Raw genomic sequence first — 23,048 nt, 5'->3', positions numbered from 1 at the left:
CTGGGCCTCTGTTCGCAGCCCCGCGCCTCCGTCGGCCTCTGCTCGTGGGCTTCCTACTCTGTCCTTGCCCTGTGTTGCCCCGCTGGGCGGAGGCCGTCCTGGGAATAGGCTTGCCCCCTTTCTGCTACCCTAAAGGAATAAGATGGGTAATTCTGGGGACCTCGCCGAGGTCTGGATGTTGTGCACCTTCCCGCACCTCCCGTATCCCCTTCTCTTGAGTGCTCCTAGAGCTCTGTGAAGTCTCTCCTCCCGAGCAGAGCCCTAGTGAGTGGGATCTGATTTTTTGAAAGTCACCGATTTTGGTCATGCCAGTGGCCCCAGACCTGGTTTCTTGGCAGATAGCTATGCTGTGTCAGAAAGGATGGCACTCGATTACGTATTTTATTCTGTTAATAAATTCATTATAGGCGCACTTCAGGCCACCTATGCGAGCACGTGTACTTTCACCAAATACGTATATTGAGCCTGCTCTTTGCGCAAGGCTCCCTGCTGGGTACTGGAGATGCTTGAGATCTTTGTTCTGTCCTGCTTCTGAAACATAATATAGGAAAATCCTCTTTATTTCCCCTCATTTTTCCTACATACAGCTGACTTACTGCTTTTCTACTTGCGGATGAAGAACCTTCCGTGATTTTTCGTTGGTTTAAGGATGTATGGAATCAGAATTTCCAGTCTGGCCTGCCCTGGCCTGCTCAGTTTAATCCTCTTCTACTCTCTTCCCATTCTAGTTGTCCAGAGTTGATATTTCTGAATTTACACAGTACATTCCTGAATAATCTTTTCTTCCCTATCCAGATTACAACTAACTGAAATATTATTTTCTCATTGACTTTTCCTGTGGAGTCACATGTTCTCCTTTTTCAGTTTTCTATTGTGCTATACTACAAAACTTAGAGTTTTATCATATGCAGTCTTATTCTCTAATGGTTCTGCGTTTTAAAATTGTGAGTAGGGCCTCCCTGGTGGCGCTGTGGGTTGAGCGCCGCACCATGAAACTGCTGCCTGCAGCCTCGGTAGTGCAGCCTCGGTAGTGCATGTTCAATCCCAGCCGGGCCGCCAAGAATCCCACATGGTGCAGCAGACCTCTCCTGTCTCGCCTGCTGCTCCCCTCAGCAGTGTATTTCTGTTGTCTGCTGGTTCTGCTCCCTGCTCTATCTCTGGTGAATCCTCTCACCCTCTTGCGCCTCTGTCCTGTACCCCAGCTCTTGTATAGAAATGAATAAATCTTTAAAATATATATATAAAATAGAATTGTGAGTAGATATAAAAGTATGTATTTGTGAATACAAATACCAAATTTTCTCAGTTCTAAAAGGCATATTCTCAGCTGTGAAATCGAATGACTCTTACAATAAATACTCTCTAGTATTTAAAAAAAAAAAATTGTGAGTAGAACCAGACTGCCTGGTTTGAACAGTCACAACAAGCATAGTGGCCTTGGGCAGGTTATGTTACCTCTCAGTGCTTCCATTTCTGCATTTGTAAAATGAGGATAGTACTAGTACTTCCCTCATAGAGCTATGAGAATTAAGTGAGCAGGGCATGTAGGGAATAGTGGCTAGGACATAGAGTTCTCAATAAATGTAATTTGCCTAAAATGATTAAAATTTTTTAGAGGCCACATCCTTATATAACACACAGCCTGAAACAGCCCAACTCCCAGCACATAACAGGTACCTGAAAGCTTGTTAAATTTGCTTAAATTGAATAGAATGGGGATGCTTTTTATTTTTAAACTACAGTAGTTCCCTCCCCCTGCAGTCAATTATTGCCCAAAAATATTAGTACCATATTTTGAAAGCATAGTCATGAGTTTTGTTATAGTATATTGTTAAAATTGTTCTGCTGCCCAAAACCAAGTATTTGTTCTGCTTACCCATAACCAAGCATTTACTTGGTTATGAATCCCTGCTGGAGATCAATATCATGATAACATTTTATATCATCATATCTTCTATAATAGAGATTTATTATATTTATTATACCGTTGTACAAATATTCATTAAATTTAGTAATGAATTCATTAAATTTAGTTTTAGTTAATGGAAATTCTCTTTCACAGTACTAAATGCATTATTTTCTTTCCAGAAATGTCTAACGCAAAAGAAAGAAAACATGCTAAGAAAATGAGAAACCAGCCCACCAATGTCACTTTATCCTCTGGCTTTGTGGCTGATAGAGGTGTAATGCACCATAATGGAGGCAGAAAACCTTTTCAAGCTCAGAAATCAGGTAAGATACACATGATCTCTCTCTATTCCCATTTGGATCAGGTTACTTTTGTCAACTCCTTTTGAGTAAATGAACTGAATTTAAAACGGATACAATTGGCCCTCATCATTTGCTATTTTCATATTTACGAATTCATCTCGTCATTGGCATTTGATACTAAGGTACTTGGGTGGTCATTGGTGGAAAGTGCAGGGTGGGGAGAAAATTTTGAGTCACTCCAAATGGGTGTTCCCAGTTGCCTTGTTTCAACTTTCATCCTAAAATGACAGAAGGATGGAGCTAGCAGAGGGCAGAGCAGCATAGTGCAAGGAGCTCCAGTTCTGACTGGGGTTTAATTCTAATTGTGGGTGGCCTTAGACACATCACTTAACACTTCTGAACCTCATTTTCTTTTTGTAAAATAAAGGAATTAGAATCTACCAGGATGCCTTGTTTTTATGATTTAAGATTATAATCTGTGTGAGATTTTTATGTTCAGTGTTTGTTATGTCCTTTGTGACTTTATAGAACATAACTACTGTTACTAATGAGAATCAGCTCTATTTAGAGCTGTTGTATTTTTCTCTACCTAATATCAGTGACTAACTGATATAAACTCACAGTGTCAAACCTTGTAACTTCTATATTTCCTAAAGGAAATACAGTGCAGTCCTCATACCTGCATTACCTTGTATATTGATTTTATAACCTCATTTAAGAAGAAGGTAGCTATTCATTGGGCAGCAGTTCAAAAGCTCAGGTTGGGAAGACAGCAAGCAAGTGACCAAGAACTTTTTGGGGACACTTAAAAAGAAGTGTGGGGCCTCCTTGGTGGCGCAAGGGGTTAAGCACAGCACTATGAAGTTATCCACAGCCTCTGCAGCATGAGTTCGATCCCTGGCTGGCCAGGGAGCTACCCACATGGCGCAGCAGACCTCTCCTGTCTCACCTGCTGCTCCCCTTAGCAGTGTATTTCAGTCAGTCTGCCTGTACTTTTCCCCCTCTGTCTCTGGTGAATCCTCTCACCCCTTGGCATCTCTGGCTTGTACCCCAGTTCTTGCATGCATAAATAAATATATCTTTGATTAACACTACAGCTGAAATAAACAGGAATACTGAAATTCTCTACTGGTCTCTTCATTCAGTACAGGATTTGATGTTATCTTAAAGTCAGAATGGTTCAGATGCCCAGACATTTGTATAAAGACTTTGCTTGTATTTCTTTCTTTAAAGAATTTAGCATGGTGGTACTCGACTTGAGTACAAGAGACTTACAATAAAAGACTGAGGATCTTTTATTGTAGTGGATTATAGTGTTTAAGGGAATTTAGATTTAAAACCATGTTGCATGTACAGGAAATTTACCTTGTATCTCTTTTTTGATGTGTTCTTTCACATGTCCCACTGACACGAGTAGTTAATATGCTGCCTCCTAGCTCTATGTCCTTGGGCAACTTAAATCACCTCCCTGCCCAAGATCCTGATTCCTTATAGAGCAGTTATAGGGGGTTATAGGATTAAAACATGGTCAGTTTTGCCATCTCACAAATACTAGTTACTCACTAGAATACTTATCTCTGATAAGACTGACATATTACTTTTTGTTTTCTTTTTGAAATATGCTAGAGCCTCATTCTGGAACTTCAAGACATCGTCAAACCAAAATGACTCACCATTCACTGCCTGATCCTGATGCAAATGAGCAGTCTGCCTCCAAAGTCACCTTTAAAAAAAAGGGAGGATGGAAAGCAGGTCCTGAGGGTACTTCTCAGGAGATTCCCAAGTATATAACTGGTAGGTATTTGTACAGAAGTGCGGTTTGAGGGTACTTGCACTCTTTCTTTGGAATGCAACCAGAATTCTTTTCTTCTTTTGTTGCAATCAGATTTGTAATGCCCTCTGTTTTGTCTTGGCCCTTCCTCCCCGTTCTCTCCTCTCTTCCTTCCCCTCTTACTTCCAACCTAGAAATTGGCCATAACCTCCTTGCCTCTGATTGTTCTCCTCTCTCCCCATTGTCTTGTAAGTCCTTATATGTGAACTGTTTATCTTTGTCTTAAATCTATGCTGCTCCTCTTTTTTAAATATAAAATGCTGTCCATATCCCTTAATACTGCATTATTCAAAGATGGAATAAAATTTAACTTTCTAAGGACAACCAAGACCTTTACCTGTCCTCCAGGCCCTTTCCAGCCTCATATCTTGATGCCCCCCAGCACCCTCACACCACTACCACATACCCCTGTATTCTGTGTGCATACTTGGTATGCCTTCTGGTCCCCTTATGCATTCTCAGAAGTATTTTTTTAAATTTTCCTAGCATTCTGTTTATTCATCCCAAAAAGGCATATTTTTTAGTAAAGAAGACTAATAATAGTAATGGCCACATATTTGGAAAAAAAGATCTTGGAGTTGAAACTATTGTTAAAATTTAGTTTTTTTCTGTTTTATTTTTGTGATTACTGTACTTATAAATGGTCATGATTATATTGCACATATATATGTAGCCCTCTGTTTTAAACAACTCTTTGCAAGCTTGTTGAACTTTTTCTGATTAGAAAGATAACACTGGATCCTTGTGTAAAACTTGAAAAATATGTAAGTCAAAGAAGAATACTTTCGCAACTGTATAACAGAATTAAGCACTATTAGTGTTAATCTATTCAGGGATTGGAGAGTGGTGGGTGAAGAAGTACTTCAAATCTTTCTTCTGAAATCCACTAGAAAAAGTTGCGATTCAGGACTCATTTTTAATGATGGTGCTGTTTTCTTCAACAGCTGCTACATTTGCTCAAGCCCGAGCTGCTGAAATCAGTGCCATGTTGAAAGCAGTGACCCAGAAGTCCTCTAATTCACTGGTTTTCCAAACTTTGCCACGTCACATGAGACGAAGAGCCATGAGCCACAATGTCAAACGCCTTCCTCGACGGTTACAGGAGATTGCCCAGAAAGAGGTAGACATTTCACTTAGTGTAAATATGTAGGGAAGTAGTTCCAAAAAGAAATTGAGAACTATTTTTTTTTTAAAGATTTATTTTATTTATACAAGAGCTGGGGTACAGGCCAGAGGTGCGGGAGGGTGAGAAAATTCACCAGAGACAGAGCAGGGAGCAGAACAGGCAGACTGACTGAAAACACTGCTGAGAGGAGCAGTGGGCGAGACAGGAGAGGTCTGCCGCGCCATGTGGGAATCTCTCTGACCAGCTGGGAATCAAACCGGTGCTGCAGAGGCTGCAGACAGCTATGCTGTCTGCACAACACTGTGCTCAACCCACTGCGCCACCGGGGAGACCCAAGAAATTGAGAACTATTAACTGAATAGAATTTATTAAAATGAAAAACAAAGCAAAACAAAGTTCTCATTTCACATGTATTTTGGCTTAATCATTATTCATCTACTCCTTTCCTCTCCAGATTAATAGGCCATTGGTAATTACAGCTGCTTTTAATACAGCATTTGGAATCCCTTTCTTTTAATAGTATTAAGTAGTTGATATTCCCCTGGTAGATTTAAAACAAAGTTCTGACCTTCTTACCAGGTATGCAATTTTAGCTGTACTTTTGGGGATATGACCGGCTTATAGTTTAAAAGTTAAGCAAAACAGTATTTGTTTTCTGATGTTTTCAGAGTTGAAAGCTTAAACATGGATTTAAATCTTGTTCAGGTCTAATTGTGTTTGGTTTCACAAAAATTCTTGGCTTAAACATTATCTAAGAGAATCATATCTTTACTAATTGATTAAAAATTTCTTTGTTGGGGCTTGCTATTTACTTGTTCTATGCTGGGGGTGGGGTTGGAGTTCAAGGTGAAGTCCTTATCCTTAAGGGGCTTACAAAGTAATGGAGAAGTGTTGTTTTTTTTTTTTTTCCCATAAAAATTTCGCTTGACTGTGGAAGAGATTAAGAGTAAAAACTAACCAGGAATATGGTACTTTTCAGATTTAATATAAAGTCTCTTTCCCAATGAGACTGTTTAATATTTGTCTGTCGATTCCTGACTGACATGAAATGTGTTTCTTTCCCCCCATTTTGATATTTTGGTCCTAAGTTCTTAGAGGTTAAAAATAAAACAATAAAAACAATAACAAACAACTAACATTTGATATATTCTCTCTTGGTCTCTAATATTAAAAGCCACAATAAGCTTGAGTTACTGTTTTGAACACTTTAAATACTCTAATCTTAATAGTTCATGAAGCTTGCTTGCTCTTAGTAAGTGCTAGAACTGTGACTCCTTCCTAGGTTTGCTTGCCTCTAAATTCTTTATTTTTCTACTGAGGCCTCCCTTCTCTTTCAATGGAGAAATAACCAAGTTAAAACTGAAGCAAGCTAGTAGGATTTATAAGGTATTCTACTTAATCTAGAATTAGTTGCGTGAATTCCTAATATTTAACATGTTTTGAGATGGCTAAACTAGGATCTGCCTGTCTTCTTGAAAATACAGGCAGAGAAAGCAGTACATCAGAAAAAAGAGCATTCCAAAAATAAATGCCATAAAGCTCGAAGATGTCATATAAACCGGATGCTGGAATTTAACCGTAGACAAAAGAAGAACATATGGTTAGAAACTCACATCTGGCATGCCAAGCGGTTTCACATGGTCAAGAAGTGGGGCTATTGCCTTGGAGAGAGGCCAACAGTGAAAAGCCACCGAGCCTGCTATCGAGCCATGACCCATCGTTGCCTCCTCCAGGTATGCTTTTCCGATTGGCTTTCTTTCTTCTTCTTCTTCTTCTTTTTGTTTATACTCTTTCTGAACAGTTCATGGTATGACTTCAAGTAATAATCCTTGTCTTGGTGTCCTTTTCTGTCTAATTAGACAACAGTAAGACCTTCAGTTTCATCTGGTATTGAGAGCGTTAAATAACGATCCATGTGAGGAGTTAGCCCAGTGCCTGGCACCCACTTACCCATTAGAGACTAGTAAATATTATTATAATTCTTTAACATACTGGTTTTTACTAGCTCAGTCTGATAACTCTTCATCTTATTTAAATTGGTAAGGTGTTTTATTATTCTTTTTTTTCTGTATACATTGCACAAAGTTGCACGTAATAGCCCAGACTGAGCAGGGGAGGAATATAAACTAAATTAATTTGAAAATGTATCTCTAGGCTCAGTCGTAAGTAATCTTGAGGTCCTGTATTAGCTAGTCAAAGTTAACCTCAACATAAGTTTGCTTATTCTATGCTGATTTCTTAGTTTAGGTAAATTTGGGGGAGGAATAATCCTTTACTTAGAGGCAACAGGTTTTATACTCTCCATAGAACTTAAATTTTCCTTATAAATGTAGGACACTATAACTTATATCTTAAATGGAAATTCATTTTAATTTTGGCTCAAATTGGTTTAAGAATATTTGCTAATATAATAGGAATAGGCAGGTTTCAGATTTTGACCTATGAAGGCTTAGCAGTTTGTTCTGTGTCTTGAACTACTAGAAGTTTTTCTGATGTACCTCTTGGCTTCCTGTAGTGTCCCCCTCATGTAAATTCCTAAGTATTTAATTGTGTCTCTCTCTTTATGCAGGATTTATCCTACTACTGTTGTTTGGAGTTGAAGGGCAAAGAGGAAGAGATTCTAAAGGCACTCTCTTTAATGTGTAGCCTAGACACAGGTAAACTTTCAAAGCTAAGTTCTGTTTTAGGCCTTGCATATTTATTCATTTCATGAACAAATGTCTGCTCTAAGCATTTTGGAATTTAAACATATATAAAAATATGTGAGATAATTCTTATTTCCAGTGACTGTGGTAATATAAGGAAAGCTGGGGTGGTTTTAAATAATTCTGACATTGTCAAGTGTAAAGTGAGAGAACCACCTTCTGGTGCAGTGAATTTAGGCAGGAAGAAACTGGAAACTCAGTAAATCATTGATTTAGGAAGTATTTATTCAGAACTTACTGATCCAGGCAGTGATCAAAACCTAAATCTCTTCGTTGTGGAGGGTGACAGTGAAACAAATGTGGCTCTCAGGAAAGCAATGTTACAGTGTCACTACTTGAAATCATGACATGTTGGTTTCATTTATTGGCAGGATTGACTTTTGCAGCTGTTCACTGCTTGTCTGGGAAGCGCCAAGGCAGTCTCATGCTTTATCGCGCAAATAAGTACCCCAGAGAAATGCTGGGGCCTGCTACATTTATTTGGAAGCCAAAGAGGGCCCCTGGTGACACTTCTGAGAGCAGGCAGCTGTGGATCTGGCTTCATCCAACTCTTAAACAGGTAAACTCTTAAGGTGATTTCCCTGTTATAGTTAACTGCTTACTGTTGGAAAACAATACCATAGAAATTAAGTAGTATAAAAGGCTTTCTGATAGCTTGGTGTTTGAATATGATAGGAGAGTTATGTGACTATTTAGTGAAGGAAATCTTGACCTGGCTGTTTTTAGGAAGCCCTCAGTAGGAGTAGAGACAAAAATCAACCTCATTGTGCAAGTGGCTTGAAATGTTGTGTTTGGATGAATGCTTCCACTTTGCCTGAATTGGGTCATTGGTCTCTTGGTGCTTGTTAGAGGCTTTTTGAAGATGAGAAATTGGTTTGAGCAATTTTGATAATTTTTAAGATTGCATTGAGCTTACCCCCACCCCTTTTTTTGGGCATACTAACTGCTTCTATACAATAGACTCTAAATTTTCTCTTTAAATTTGTTCTTAAATTTGGTCAGATTAGTTTATTTACTTAGTGAAGGGATAAAAATGTGAATTTTTAAGAGAAAAAATTACATAAATAAAACCAATAAATAAAATGTGTAGTGTACAAGTATCTAAATTTAAAAGTAGTGTTTAATTACGTTCTTAGGATATCTTGGAGGAGATAAAGGCGGTATGCCAGTGTGTGGAACCGATCATACCAGCTGTCTGCATCTCTGACCCCTGTCTGACAGCAACCCAAGAGAAAAGCCAAACTGAATTGTCTAATGAGAAAATTGGCAAGAAAAGGAAACGGAAAGATGATGGAGGAAATGGTAAACCAATTAAAAAAGTTTGCGGTGATGGAACTAGAGATCCACAGCAGCCATATTCTTGGATCTCTCCAACCACAGACATTGTAATCAGGTATGGGTTGGATTTGCTTTGAATATTTTCAGTGAAGACTTGCTTTATTTTTGCCATGGCACAGACACTGGATATGTTTGGGAGTTTCCATTTTAAGACTTTTTCTCTTTTTCAGTGATTTGTCAATGGAGATGAACAGATTCCGGCTGATTGGTCCACTTTCACATGCCATCCTAACTGAGGCACTAAAAACTGCTTCTGTCCACACCGTAAGAGTAAACATGACTGCAATGTACTGTTTTAGTTGAGTCCTTCTCAGCAAACTTGTGAAATCTAATATATAATGCCATAACATTTTGCCCCATGGTTTATAAATGTTTTTTTCCCTACTCAAGATTTTGTTATCTTTTACAAAGAAGAACAGATCTAAGTTATTACTCAAGATTTTGTTATCTTTTACGAAGAACAGATCTAAGTGAATAAGTAATATGACTTTTGTTCTGATTGAAATACTGTCATAACTTGTAAGGCTGGTAAAAAGGTCTTAACTTCTGCCCCATAGAGGGTAACAGGGAAGCCCTAGAGTCTCCGAAAGTGTTTGCCAATTTTTTTTGTTTGTATTTGTGTAATGCATATTTTCTGGATCCAGTTTTAATGGTCTGTCCAATAGAACTTTCTGTAAGAATGACATGCCTTGGTGCCATTCGGTACCGTAGCCACTAGCCACATTTGGCTGTTGAAATGTGGCTAAAAATTAAACTGAAAATTAAATTTGAATATCTGTGTGTGACTTGTGGCTGCCATGTTGACAGTGCAGGTGTAGAGAGCAGAGACCAGGTTAGGAATCCGACTCACTGGGTCTGGGTTCGGTTTGTTTCCCTCTATTAGAGCAGTTAACCTTCCAGTGGTGCCCGTGCCTCTCACAGATTTGACATGGTAAATATGGTGATAAATCTGTTGAAATTTTAAACTTTTAGAAGAAAGATAACTTTAAAAAAAAAAGGCTACATCTGTCTCTCTTCACTACCTCCTCACTATTTCTCCTGCCTGAATTCTGAAGCAGCTTTTTCCTTTGATGGTGCCCCTTTTACTCCATTCTTCATTGCAGGAGGCTGGAGGCAGAAAGGCCTTTTAACGGTTCATTTACTTTGCCCTGTTCCTGATTGAAAGCTTTTGATTAGCTTCTCATTGTACTAAGAAAAATTCAAAGCCCTTGATGTGGCTGAGTAATCTCATCCTTTTCTGCCTCTCTGGCTTCATCTTTACTCTCCTGCTGCATTTAAGCCTCACTGACCTTCTTTCAGGTTCTAGAATATGTCAGTTCTCCTCTCCCTTAGAACCTTCACACCTGCTTTTTTCCCATCTGCCTAAACATTCAACCTCCTACTACTGTTTGCTTTACTAAGCCTTCCTTACTCTTCAGGTTTCAACATCTATATCATTTCCCTATAGAATTCTTTCCTGATCCCCCAAATTAAGTTATATCCCTCCTGTCATTTTCATTGCAGCCGGCACATTTCCTCAGTTTTATGTCTAGATTTATTTGTGTATTTATGGAATGTGCATGTCTCATTAGACTGTGAGCTTCATGATGTAAGGACAGGGTCATTCGTATTCTTTGCTCTGCCCCCAGTGCTTAGCATAGTGTCTGGAACAGAGTAGGTGCTTCATTCTAAGCAAATAAATTGTAGAGAGAGGAATTGAATCTAGGGAGTTTGGTCCCAGAGCCTGTACTTTAAACCACTAAGCTGTGCTTTCTGCGTCTCTGTATGTTAAATGGTGCGTATGTCACAGGTTGTTTCTGTAGAATCTGTAGAAGCACATCCCACTTCACTGAACTTCACTGATTCATGTCTATGTTCTCTTGGGCCTGCACAGGAAACTTTGCTCAAAAGAAACCTTGCTTTAAAGAATAAAACATAAGTTAAATACTTACGTATTTTATTTGAAATTTCCATGAATACTGTAATCAAAACATATATATCCTTTAGCTGAAAGTTTCTTTAAAAGGTATGGTTTGTTTTTTCCTTGGTGAGGAGGGTTTTATTGCTTAAATTGGTGATGATGAACTTGGCAATTGTGGGAGAAAAGCAGGAAACAAAGCCTTTTGTAGTTACTCTACTGGAGAGAGAACACAGGTGTGTGTAGCGTGGTTAGGTAGCTCTCTGAAAGCTGTGCACATTTTTTTTAAATCTTTTTTTTTAAAGATTTCTTTTTATTTATTTATGCATATGAGAATTGTAGTGTAGGCCAGAGGTACGGGATTGGGGGATGAGAGGATTCACCAGAGACAGTGAGGAGCAGAATAGGCAGATCTGAAATACACTGTTGAGGGGAGCAGTGGGCGAGACAGGAGAGGTCTGCTGTGCCATGTAGGTTAGCTCCCTGGCCGGGGATTGAACTTATGCTGTAGTGGCTGGCGATAGCCTGATTGCACTGAGACTTTAACCCCTGTGCCACCAGGCAGGCTCCTTTTATTAAATCTTGAGAAAAATATAATAAATAACTTTATCCTTCCTGCTAATTAGAAGAGTAGTTAGTCTGCTGTTAATTACTGTGTTTAATGTAGTGCAATTTCCCTGGCTCCCCCCATAAAAATGTTCATTCCCACATGCAGAATAAAAGGGGGGGGCAATATTAATCATATCAAAATTATTACGTCTGGTTCGCTATTTGTCTGGTGAACAGGAGTTATTTTTCAGGGGAGTGAAGACACAGAGAAGACACCTCACCAGTGGTGGATTGACACCTGTAAGGATCCTGATAGTGTTTCTCTTCATCACAGACAAGAAGCCATTTTTGAATTGTTGGGAGGTATACAGAGGGAAGACTGGGTTGTGTGAGGGTAGAAGGGAGAAGCAGGAAGTGGGTTAAAAGAACATTTTGCAGTTGGGCTACCTGCAGATAATGGTGCTTTTTAACTTCTAATGGTTTGTTAGAATAAAGAAAGCAGTTAAAAGAAGTGTCTGAAGTTAATGTTTTGGGGTTTTTTTTGGTAAAAAATTTTGTTTTTTGTGAATGTTAATTTTATTCTATAAAATACCAATGGGAAAAAAGGGAAATACCCGTTATTAGATAATTAGCCAAGAAAGTTTCTTTAGAAAAATGTGAAAATACGAGCAAATATATAGGTACTGTGAATGACTTTCTAATAAGCTCATTTTCTTGTTTGTTTTGTGTTAAAGGAATAACATCACCAGCAGAAATTCCAGCAGGGACTATTCTAGGACTAACAGTTGGGGATCCACGAATAAATTTGCCTCAGAAGAGGTTCAAAGTTTTACCCAGTCCGGAAAAATGCCAAGGTAAAGTTCTTACTCTCCTGGTTTTTCTTACCACTGCACAGTCAGTCCCACCGGAAGGGTGTGTCAGCACTGTCTCTGCAGTGACTTTATCTGTGAAGACTAAGGTGCTGTCCAGGTGATATGATTAAAGGAGATAGCATGCAGTGTGAAAGTATCTTTTAGCTGTGAAAGTAGCCTGATCCTTATGCTTATTTGTTTCCCTGAGTTCTTTATTTCTAGTATCTAGTAAGACCTGTTTCTCTGCAAACTGAGTTTCCTGAAAATGCCTGGCATTTCAGAATTTTAATTGTGAGGAAGGGATCTGCACCCGCAGCTGGTCTTGTGCTCATTGGAAGCCTCTGTCTCACTACACAGATGATCCAGGTTCGAATCCTGGCAAGGCCATCCCAGGTGCTGCAGTGTAAGATGTCCTGGTTTAGACTCAGGGGCAGTGACCTGAGGGAGTTGTTTGGCTGGGCATGTAGGGACTAGCTAAAATTTTAGTCTGATCTGGGATTTGCAGCAAACAGTTGTGATAGCCTCATTGTATTTATTATATTTAAGCACAAATAGTTGGAAGAATACTTAAAATTAGCTTCTGAACTTTTGGAGAAAGAATAAGGTTTGTGTAGTAATGATTTCAAAATTTTTTACCTCCACATGTAGTTGGATAGCATATTAAGTTGGATAGTTTATTAAGGGGGCAGGTTAAATTACTCTGTGAGAACTCAACATGAAAGGTGGATTGAATGAGATAGCTTGAAGAAATACAGGTAAGTTAATTGTGGAGCTGAATACTTGAATCAATGTGTTGTTGCCTCTTTTCTTTTTTAATAGCAATATGGTTTGATAGAACCATAAAAGTTGTGGCATCTACTATACCATTAAATGTTGACTTTCATTATATCTCAAAGCTGTAATTAAACTCATTTCTCTTGCTGTCTCAAATACTTTTTGGGGGTATGAGGCAGTTACATATCAAATCTGTTTGAAACTTTTAATATGAATCAGCTCAAGGAAATGTAAAGCCTATATTAAGAAATATGATTTAATTTATACAAAGTTTACCATCTTGTAAAAAGTCACTATGTTATTTTATTAAAACCCGTTTTAAGTACTTTCTTTGAAGAACTGTTGGCATGTGAACTATATAAAGAATTAAACTTCTAAAGGAATCAGTGTACTGATATTATTAACAAACATAACACAGTGTCTAGGATGATAGTCAAAACAAAAGTTAGAAATATGCTTGGATTGGCTGGCTCAATTAATAAAAGTATAATTCTTGGAAGAAGCTCAGTGTTATGATGACCTAAAATAGTTTTTATTTTTGATTTTATTAAGTAGGTTAAATATTCCCCTGATTTCTTTTTTCCTCCCTCCACCAAACCATTCATGCCATACCTCATTTTCCTAGCTCTTCCATCCCTCCCAACCCTTTCCTCTATTCCCTCTGATAACCATTATCTTCTTTTGGCAGAGTTCAAATTTTTATTCCTTCTATTGTTTGCATGTCATTGTTTTTTTTGGTATTTATATTATGCAGATGAATGAAACTATCTGAAATCTATTTTTCACTTTTTGACCGATTTCGCTCAATGTAATCACCTCGCAAACCATCCATTTTGTCTCAGATGCCACCATTTTATCATTCTTCACAGCTGTGCAATAGTCCATTGAATATATACTCCACAGTTTCTCTATCCATTTATCTATTGATGGGCACTTGTGTGGGTTCCATGATTTGGCAATTGTAAACAGTGCTACTAGGTACATAGGTGTAGATAAATTTTCTTGTATTAGATTTTTAATGTTTTTTGTTTGTTTGTTTGTTTTTGTTTTTGGTAAATACCTAATAGTAGTATTTCTGGGTCATACAGAACTTCCATCTTTATTTTGTTGAGAAATGTCCATACTGTTTGCTTGAGGGGCTCTACCAGCTTGCATTCCCACCAACAGTGGAGGAGAGTTCATTTTTCACTGAAACCTCACCAACATTTGTTAATTGTGTTCTTTTTATATGGGCAATTCTCATAGGGATAAGGTGGTGTTTCAGGGTGCTTTAAATTTGATTTTTTTCTCTTATAGTAAGTAATGTTGGACATTTTTTCATGTCTGTAGGCCCTCTGGATGTCTTTAGAAAAATGAAGTCCTTTGTCCATTTTATAAAATTGATTTGTTTGTTTGTTGTTCAAGTGTGTGGTATGCAGACATTTTTCCCCATTCTGTAGGTTGCCTTTTTGTGTTTGTGGTGTTTTCTTTTTAGGTACAAAAGCTTTTTAAGTTTGATATCCTCCCACTTACTCTTTTGGACTATCTTTTTGATTTCTATTTCATTTATTTCTGCTCCAATTTTTATTATTTCTTGCCTTTACTGGTTTGGTGCTTTTTTCTTTTGCTAATTTCTTATATTGCAGAGTAGTTTGTTAAATTGAGATTTTTTTTTAAAATGTGGGCCTGTATTGCTATAACATCCCATGTAGTACTGCTTTTAAAACTTCCCATAGGGTTTGGTAGCTTGTGTCTTCATTTTTGTTAGTCTCTAGATCTTTTTTTCTCTTCCTTGCTTTCTTCATTGACCCAAGAGTTGTTCAGAAACATTTTGTTTTGTCTCCATGTGTTTTGGTTTGTTTCAGGATTCCTTTTAAGGTTAATTTCTAACTTTACAGCATTGCGGTCTGTGAAGATGCTTTATACAATTTCTATTTCTGTACATTTTCTGAAATTTGTATTATGTCTTAGTAAATGGTCTGTTCTTGCAAATGTTCAATGTGCACTGGAGAGGAAAATGTATTCATTGCTTTTAGAATGGAAAACTATAAATGTCTTGTAAATACATCTGACCTAATACTTCATTTTAGACCTTTATTTCTTTGTTAATTTTCTGTCTGGATGATGTATCCCTTTGAGTCAGTGGGCATTGAAATCTCTGACTGATTTATTTTTGTTGATACATTGTTTTATGCCTAATAATAGTTGCTTTACAGAACTACATACTCCTGTATTTGGAGCATAAATATTCATAAGAGTTATATCTTCTTGGTGACGTGTTCCCTATGTCATTACATAGTGTCCATTTTTGTCCTTGATTACCTTTTTTAGTTGAAAGTCTAACTGGATATTAGAATAGTAGTTCCTGATTTAGTTTTGAGTTATTAGCATAGATGACCTTATTCCAGCCTGTTATTTTTAGTTTGTTTTTGTATTTTGGTTTTAAATTAGTCTCTTATAAACAAATTCTTATGGTTGGAATTTTTCAACCAGTCGTTAGCGTATGTCTTTTTATTGGTGAATTCAGATCATTCACAATTAGTGTAATTATTGATATGAACTGTTTATTATCCATTTTGTTTTTGATTTTTGTTTTATTTTCTTGTTTTATTTTTCTGTTGTTTCTCTCTACTCTTTCTGAATGACTTTCCATAGTACTTGTATCAATTTCTTTGTTGTTTTTTTTTTATCAGTAGTTGCCTATTCTGGATTTTTAGTTAGTGGTTACCGGTGGGGTTTTACTTGAATTCCTGTGTTTAATTCCTTTTTGAGCTGGTGTCTGCTCTCTAACATTTAACTACACTGGTTCTACTTATTTCTTCCTCCCTGTTAGTGTTTTGTTGTTGACTCACAGTATTCTTGCTCTTGCTACGGGTGTTGTATTGTGATTTTGTGCTTCAGTTTTTCTTTCCTTGTATAAGAACTCCTTTTAGTATTGAGAAACAGGTCAGCTGGTGGCAAACTCTATTAGCTGCTGTTTGTTTGAGGAAACCTTTGTTATACCTTCATACTTAATTGATAACGTCACAGGACAGAATTCTTGGCTGGCAGTTCTTATCTTTTAGGATTGCAAATATTTCCTTCTATTCTCTTCTTACTTGGAGTGTGTCTGGGTTGAAATCTGGGGAATTCCTAAGCTGGGAGCCCTTATGAGTTATTTTAGCTTGCTTCCTACAAAAGTTTTTCTTTATCTTTGATTTTTTTTTTTATAGTTTGACAATGAGGTGTCTGGTTTATGATTTAAAACTTAATTCACTGATACACTACCAGTCTCTCCCACTATCAACATCCTGTCCTAGAGTGGCAAGTTTATTATAATCCATGAATCTACCTTGACACATTGTTATCGTATCATATATTAGAGTTCTCTCTTGATGTTACATTTCTGTGGGTTTAGATAAGTGCATATCAACATGTGTTATCTTTATAGTATCACACAGAATAGTTTTACTATCCTGAAAATCTATTGTGTTCTGCCTGTTCACCCCTCTCTTCCTCCTTAAAGCCCCTAATCATTTTACTGTCTCCATCCTTTTTTGCTTCTTCTAACCAGAGTATTATATAGGTGGAGTCAAACAACATCTAGTTTTTTTAGATTGGCTTCTTTCATTTAGTAATATGCATATGAATTTCCTCCATGTCTTATCACAACTTGATAGCTCATTTCTTTCAAGTACTAAATAATATTCCATTGTCTGCATATTCCATCTACTTTGTTTCATCTGTTTATTATTTTTTTAGAATATTTGAAAATGACATACTTTCCTGTGCCTTTACACCTTAAGTATCAACATTTATCTTTTGTCTGCCACTAAGTCTGAATAAAGTCCCAGTTTTGTCACTAAAATATATGGCAGTGCTCCACAGGAAAGCATTCTAAGTAGGTGGAAGTTGCTCCTGAATATGGAATGTGAGTGTTTGTATTGCACCGCATTACTCCTTCAGTTGCTGTTGAGTATTCATTCTATGAGGAAGAACATGGTATTAGAAGCAATTGATGCTGCTTTTAAGAAGCTTTCCTCTCACATTTTTTCATCAATTTAATTTTCTCTAACTTTGTTCTCCCCCTGAAATCTAACACATTATGGTCCAGTGCTTCCAACTTATTTTTTTTCCAGCCATCAGACCCATGCAGGTATGTGCTTTTGAGTGACCTTTCTATGTTAGCATTTTAGGGCCTTAGCCAAAACTCATGATTTGCCTGACTTTTTTTTTTTTTTTAATTCTTTAACCTAACAAAATAAAATTTAGAAGACTTTTATTGCCTTAGTGTTTAAATAACTGCCATAGAAGTTTCTTTTATTTTTATATGTTTTTAATTGAAGGAAGCTTTTCTTTCCCACCAGAGTACTTTTTTGGCGTGATGTGGCTTATTTAAAGGGATGAAGCAATATATGTCACAGAAATTATGCTCATTTTAAAGGAGTGAGAAAAATACATTTTGCAGAATGGAATAAACATTAAGTTCAATAAGAAAGAGTTATCAGGGCCTCCCTGGTGGCACATCGGGTTGAGCACCACACTATGAAGCAATCTGCAGCCTCTGCAGCATGAGTTCGATCCCTGGCTGGCCAGGGAGCAACTACGTGGTGAGGCAGACCTCTCCTGACTCGCCTACTGCTGCCCTCAGCAGTGTACTTCAGTCAATCTGCCTGTTCTGTTCCCCACTGTCTCTGGTGAATCCTCTCACCCCCCTGCAACTCTGGCCTGTACCCCAGCTCTTGTATGTATAAATAAATAAATCTTTAAAAAAAAAAAAAAAGAAAGGGTTATCAGGACAGAAGTAACAGGACAGAAGGAAAGGATTGTATCTGTTGACTCACCCCACTGGGCCAGCAGTGATATCAAGAGCTCTGAAGTGAATAATTAAAACATGGCTTGTGCTGTCATAGCTTGTTACCAAGAAATTTTCCACCTTGAATTTGATTATCTTAAATGTGGAATCAGGCAGTTAGTTAGAGGCAATTTAATGTGGTAGTTGCATCTTATACATTAAAAGTAAATGTCAAAGAAATGAGTTTAGGAGCCTTTGTATTTCACAGATTATCAAACCAATTATCAGAATAACTTAATATCTGGGCCCTCCCTGGTAGCCTAGGGGTTAAGTCTCAATGCTATCATGAAGAGAAGGCCTGAGTTTGATCCTCAGCCAGGGAGCTAACCCACGTGGTGCAGCTGACCTCTCCTGTCTTGCCTGCTGCTCCCCTCAGCAGTGTATTTCAGTAGATCTGCCTGTTCTGCTCCCCCACTCTGTTTCTCTCTCTCCTCTCCCCTTGCCCCCTGCAGCTCTGGCCTATACCCTAGTTCTTCTATGCAAAAATAAATAAAAGTAAAATCTTTAAAAAAAAAAAGAATAATTTATAATCAAGTAAATTCTTCTAGAGACATTAAGTAGTGCCTACCAAATATTTTCTTGTAACTAACGGTCAGTTGGCAATGCTTAGAATTTGGCTTCATTGGTCTAAAGGATGTGATTTGAAGGTTATTTCTTTTCCCTCTTAGATAATGAGAAAGTTAGACAGCTGCTGCTGGAGGGTGTGCCTGTGGAGTGTACGCATAGCTTTATTTGGAACCAAGCTATCTGTAGGAGTGTCACAGAGAATAAAATCTCGGATCAGGTAATTAATAGTGTAAGGATTATTGGTAAAGTTGTAAATGACAGGTTGAAATTCATCACTTAAGACACTATAAAGTTATTTTTTACTTTATGAATCACATAGACTTCCTTTCATTTTCAAACACTTTATTGATCCCTTACTTCAAATACATACTATGATTTCCCCCCCTTATTCTTAGAGAATAATCTCTAGAAAAAGTTAACACAGGGTCTTCATTGAAATGTAATCTCGTGGTTTAAATGTCTCTTTTATTGTCTTTCCCCCTTAACTGTTCTCTGTCTTTAATTTCATAATGATTGAACTCCTACTGGGACTATATGTCATGGAGTAGGTGACTAGGATATGATCAAAAAATATATATTTAAAGGAAAACCCCCTAAAGGAGTTCCAAAACCAAATTAGGGAAATTAGGAGAAGCAGGTATTTGAGAGGACTCTTAGGTGGGTGGTCAGAATTAACCAGACTTCTTGGGGCCGGGATCCGAGATCTAGGCACCAAACCTGCACTGGAGAAAGGATTACTGTAATAACAGCATGTGCGAGGATGCTGGCCGAAACCCAGACACTGTGCTCATGATTCTCCAGGTAGATCAGTAGTGTAGAGTCAGGAGGGGGGCAAGACTTGAAACTGAAGAGATAAATAGGAGCATAACGGACATTGAGGCATTTTAAGGATTTGAATGGAAGATGTTGGATGCCTGTCATGACATGATCAGATTTCACTTAGGCAGCACTGTTGAGAGTGATTTGACTGGGGGCAGGGGCAAGGGTTTAGAAGCTGGAGAGAGGACCAGCAGTTGGGTGGCCTTTAAAGAGACCCTGGAAATAGGTATTACATGATGAGCTCTGAATTATGACAGTGTGACTGCAGCAGAGGGGCTGTGTTTAAATATATATTCCTGGGAGGTAAAATTGACAAGACTTAGTGTTTGACTGGAAGATGGAGGATGAGAGAGGATGTTTATAGGTTAACTCCTAAGGGTCTAGATTAGGTCTAGGAGCTCAGCTAGAAAAGAGCCAGATCCAATTTTGCCTTGTCATTGCTATATTCCCAAGTTCTAGAAAAGCACTTGGCACGTAACAGGTGCTCAGTAAATAATTGACTGAATGAGTAAATGAATAAATGGTAACTATTTGAAAGAATGAGTGATGAGCCATGAGAATTGTGGCATCATCAACTAGATGGGGAATACAGTCGGAAAGATGAGTGTGCAGTCTTAGATATATTGAGTTCGAGGGGCTTAGGGTTTTCCTGGAAGTAGAGCCGGATTTTAATCCCGGAAGGATTTGAGCAAAAGAGATAGTAAATTCCTCACAGTAAGTTCCGCACAGTAAGTCCTGACTTAATGTTGTCCATAGGTTCTTGGCAACTGTAACTTTAAGCAAAACAACAATGTGGAACAGAAAGCAAATCCTGGAATATAGTCATTTAGTTCAACATTCTTTCTTTATAACATTGATGAAAGGGGGGTAAATCTTGGCCAACTGTATATGAAATGAAGTTATTTGAGGACCTGCTGTACTTTGGAATTATCAAGACATAGATAGATGGTAGTAGAAACTTGACCAAAGGTAACACAGGACAATTGGGACTCAATCGTGGCTGAAAGAGCAGCCTGGAGGAAGCTCTTAGATTTCAGCACAGAAGAAACATCTTGTTTTGTTTCTGAGTTGAGTGTTGACCTCTTACCTACCTCACTCATCTTTTTACAGCTGGCAAGAAAAGTCAGAAAGGATGTTGTTACTCCATATGGTCCACTTAACAGTGATAAGATTAATCCTGATAGAAGATTAGCAGCAGGGATATGTATTATTTTATAACCTTGAATTGAGTATATTGCAGCCCCAATTTAAGATAATCTGGCATTTTTACCACAGCAAATAGGGGATGATCTTTATTGTAGGAGTACCTTGCACTTAAAGTGGCTCATATTTATCAACTGAGAATACTTGTTTCTTGTTTTTTTTTTTTTTTTTTTTTTTTTTTGAGAGAGAGAATTTAACTTCCTTAAATTGCTTATAGCCAGGCCCAGTAGAATATCCCAGAAGACTAGGGTTGTTTGTCTTGAATTATTTTCTTCCACTTTAGGATTTAAACCGGAAAAGAAGTGAATTGCTGGTGCCTGGGTCCCAGCTTGTTTTAGGTCCCCAGGAATCCAAGATACCTATCCTTCTGATTCAGCAACCCGGGAAGGTGACTGGTGATGACCGCCGAGGCTGGGGGAGCGGCTGGGATATCCTGCTCCCCAGGGGCTGGGGCATGGCTTTCTGGATTCCATTTGTAAGTTACTTTTTGATTCTAAGAGTTGCAACATTTAAAATACATTCCTAAGAAGTACCAACTGCTAATAATGTTCCAGACTTTAGCACAATTTCGAGATTAGCTGCTATTTTTCTGCCCTTACAGCTATAAACCTGGAGAAAAGAAACTTAATACAAAAAAATCTCTGGTGCCAGATTTGTGTTAGTAAGAGTTGTGCTGACATAGTGTGAATTTTTGAGGTTTTTAAAGTGGTCAGATTATTAAATAGTAGTAACAACATTTTTTAAGTTATATTTTTACTTGAAATTTGTTACAGTTTTAAAGCAAAAGGCTTAATTTTTTTATAGCTGTAGAGAATACATAATTTGTATGTTTTTTTAAAATGCTGACCATATATTCCTTTTTAAATATAACTAAAAATCTATTTCAAATGTAATGTGTGTTTTTCCCCCAGTTAGTTTAAGTATCACTTTGAGCTAAAGTATAAAAAAAAAAAAAACTACTAGATAAGACTGTTGGATTCATGCAGGTATTTGATTTTAGTAATTATGCCTAATGCAAGAGACATTCAGGTAATCATTTATCAATGGGAGTATTTTAAAATAATTTTGTTTAACTTTTTAATTATGTAATGTTTCAAACATACACAAAGCTATAGATACTGATATAACAGCCCATGTACCCTTTGCCAGCCATCCAGCTTGATCAAACATTGCAGATTCTTTGGAAAAACTTTGTGTAACCTTCTCTGATCCCATGTCCTCCCTCCTAAAAGAATCACTTTTTTGATGTTTTTGGTGTTTGTCATTACCATGCATGTTTTTATGGTCTACTGAGTATGCAAATATCCCCAAAATAAAATTACTATATATCTAACATGTTTTTCTGATTTATATACTTAACTGTATATATGCTTTTACAACTTGTAGCAGTCACTCAGCATTGAGATATTTCTATGATGAAACTCTCATTTCATTCATTTTTATAATTCTATAATGGATTATAGGTAGGACTATCCCACAATGTGTTTATCTCTTTCTGATAGGCATTTAGATTGTTTCCCATTTTCCCATAAAATAATCCAGCAATTTCGTTTTAAGTTGGTATATTGATTGGATCTTTTTGATGTTTCTTGTAGATCTATCGAGGGGCAAGAGTTGGAGGATTAAAAGAGACTCTAGTACATTCTCAGTATAAAAGGTTGCCTAATATTCCAGGTGATTTCCCAGACTGCCCTGCTGGGATTCTCTTTGCTGAAGAACAAGCTAAGAATCTTCTTGAAAAGTACAAAAGGTAATAGCCAGCTGTTCTAGTTTGTTAATGTCTTAAGGGGTAGTGAAGTAGTGCCCACTTTCACTGGCCAGGGATGTCTTAGGTGACTTCAGTAACTTACGTTATGAGGTGTTTTCATAGATTTTTCTTGGAGTTCACCGTTACCGTGACATAATTAAGATTTCACTTAAGCCAGGAGATTGTCTTATATCTGGCCTACCCAGGTGTAGGGTAAATGAAGATTGCTCAGGCTTTTGCGCCGATGGCCTCTGGGGCTATCATCTGTGGCCTTGCACGCAGAAGGCACTTGGAAGTGTGGGCACAGGGCACGCATGCCTAATGGTGGACACCCGGAGTATGGTGTGGGCATGTGCAGTGGGCACACCTGAGCCTGGAGGCTGAGACTATAAAGGCAGCATAGGGAGATGGCGGCAGAATAACTACATAGGAGGAGGCCATGAGATGATGCCAGAGAGAGCCGAAAGAGAGTAAAGATTTGCTGGGGCCTGGGAGGACTGCCAGTCTCCCGGCCCCTGACCCCAGCCTGCCATGTGCTGGCCTGCACAATACCAGGTTACACATTCTTCCTTTGGTTATTTGCTTACATTGATTGTTATTATTGATTATTATTAGTG

The 23,048-nt window shown here is 37.8% G+C and overlaps 1 protein-coding gene across 1 annotated transcript in view; it reads left to right on the top strand.

Annotated features, from left to right (window-relative positions):
* Window positions 1-2,090: 2,090 nt before the first annotated feature.
* The window catches only part of POP1 (POP1 homolog, ribonuclease P/MRP subunit), a gene marked incomplete at both ends in the record, with an annotated part of 47,164 nt that continues 26,206 nt past the window's right edge, over window positions 2,091-23,048 (top strand). The window contains 13 exons of the mRNA XM_084230532.1: window positions 2,091-2,232; window positions 3,838-4,005; window positions 4,987-5,162; window positions 6,653-6,901; window positions 7,738-7,825; window positions 8,245-8,432; window positions 9,010-9,266; window positions 9,382-9,475; window positions 11,909-12,020; window positions 12,392-12,511; window positions 18,764-18,879; window positions 20,968-21,159; window positions 22,280-22,434. Coding sequence (XP_084086658.1) covers window positions 2,091-2,232; window positions 3,838-4,005; window positions 4,987-5,162; window positions 6,653-6,901; window positions 7,738-7,825; window positions 8,245-8,432; window positions 9,010-9,266; window positions 9,382-9,475; window positions 11,909-12,020; window positions 12,392-12,511; window positions 18,764-18,879; window positions 20,968-21,159; window positions 22,280-22,434 — 2,057 coding nt within the window. The remainder of the gene's footprint in view (window positions 2,233-3,837; window positions 4,006-4,986; window positions 5,163-6,652; window positions 6,902-7,737; window positions 7,826-8,244; window positions 8,433-9,009; window positions 9,267-9,381; window positions 9,476-11,908; window positions 12,021-12,391; window positions 12,512-18,763; window positions 18,880-20,967; window positions 21,160-22,279; window positions 22,435-23,048) is intronic.

This window comes from Talpa europaea (assembly GCF_964194135.1).
Source record: "Talpa europaea genome assembly, chromosome: 3".
Taxonomy (NCBI): domain Eukaryota; kingdom Metazoa; phylum Chordata; class Mammalia; order Eulipotyphla; family Talpidae; genus Talpa; species Talpa europaea.
This window is presented reverse-complemented; position numbering and strand designations above follow the sequence as displayed.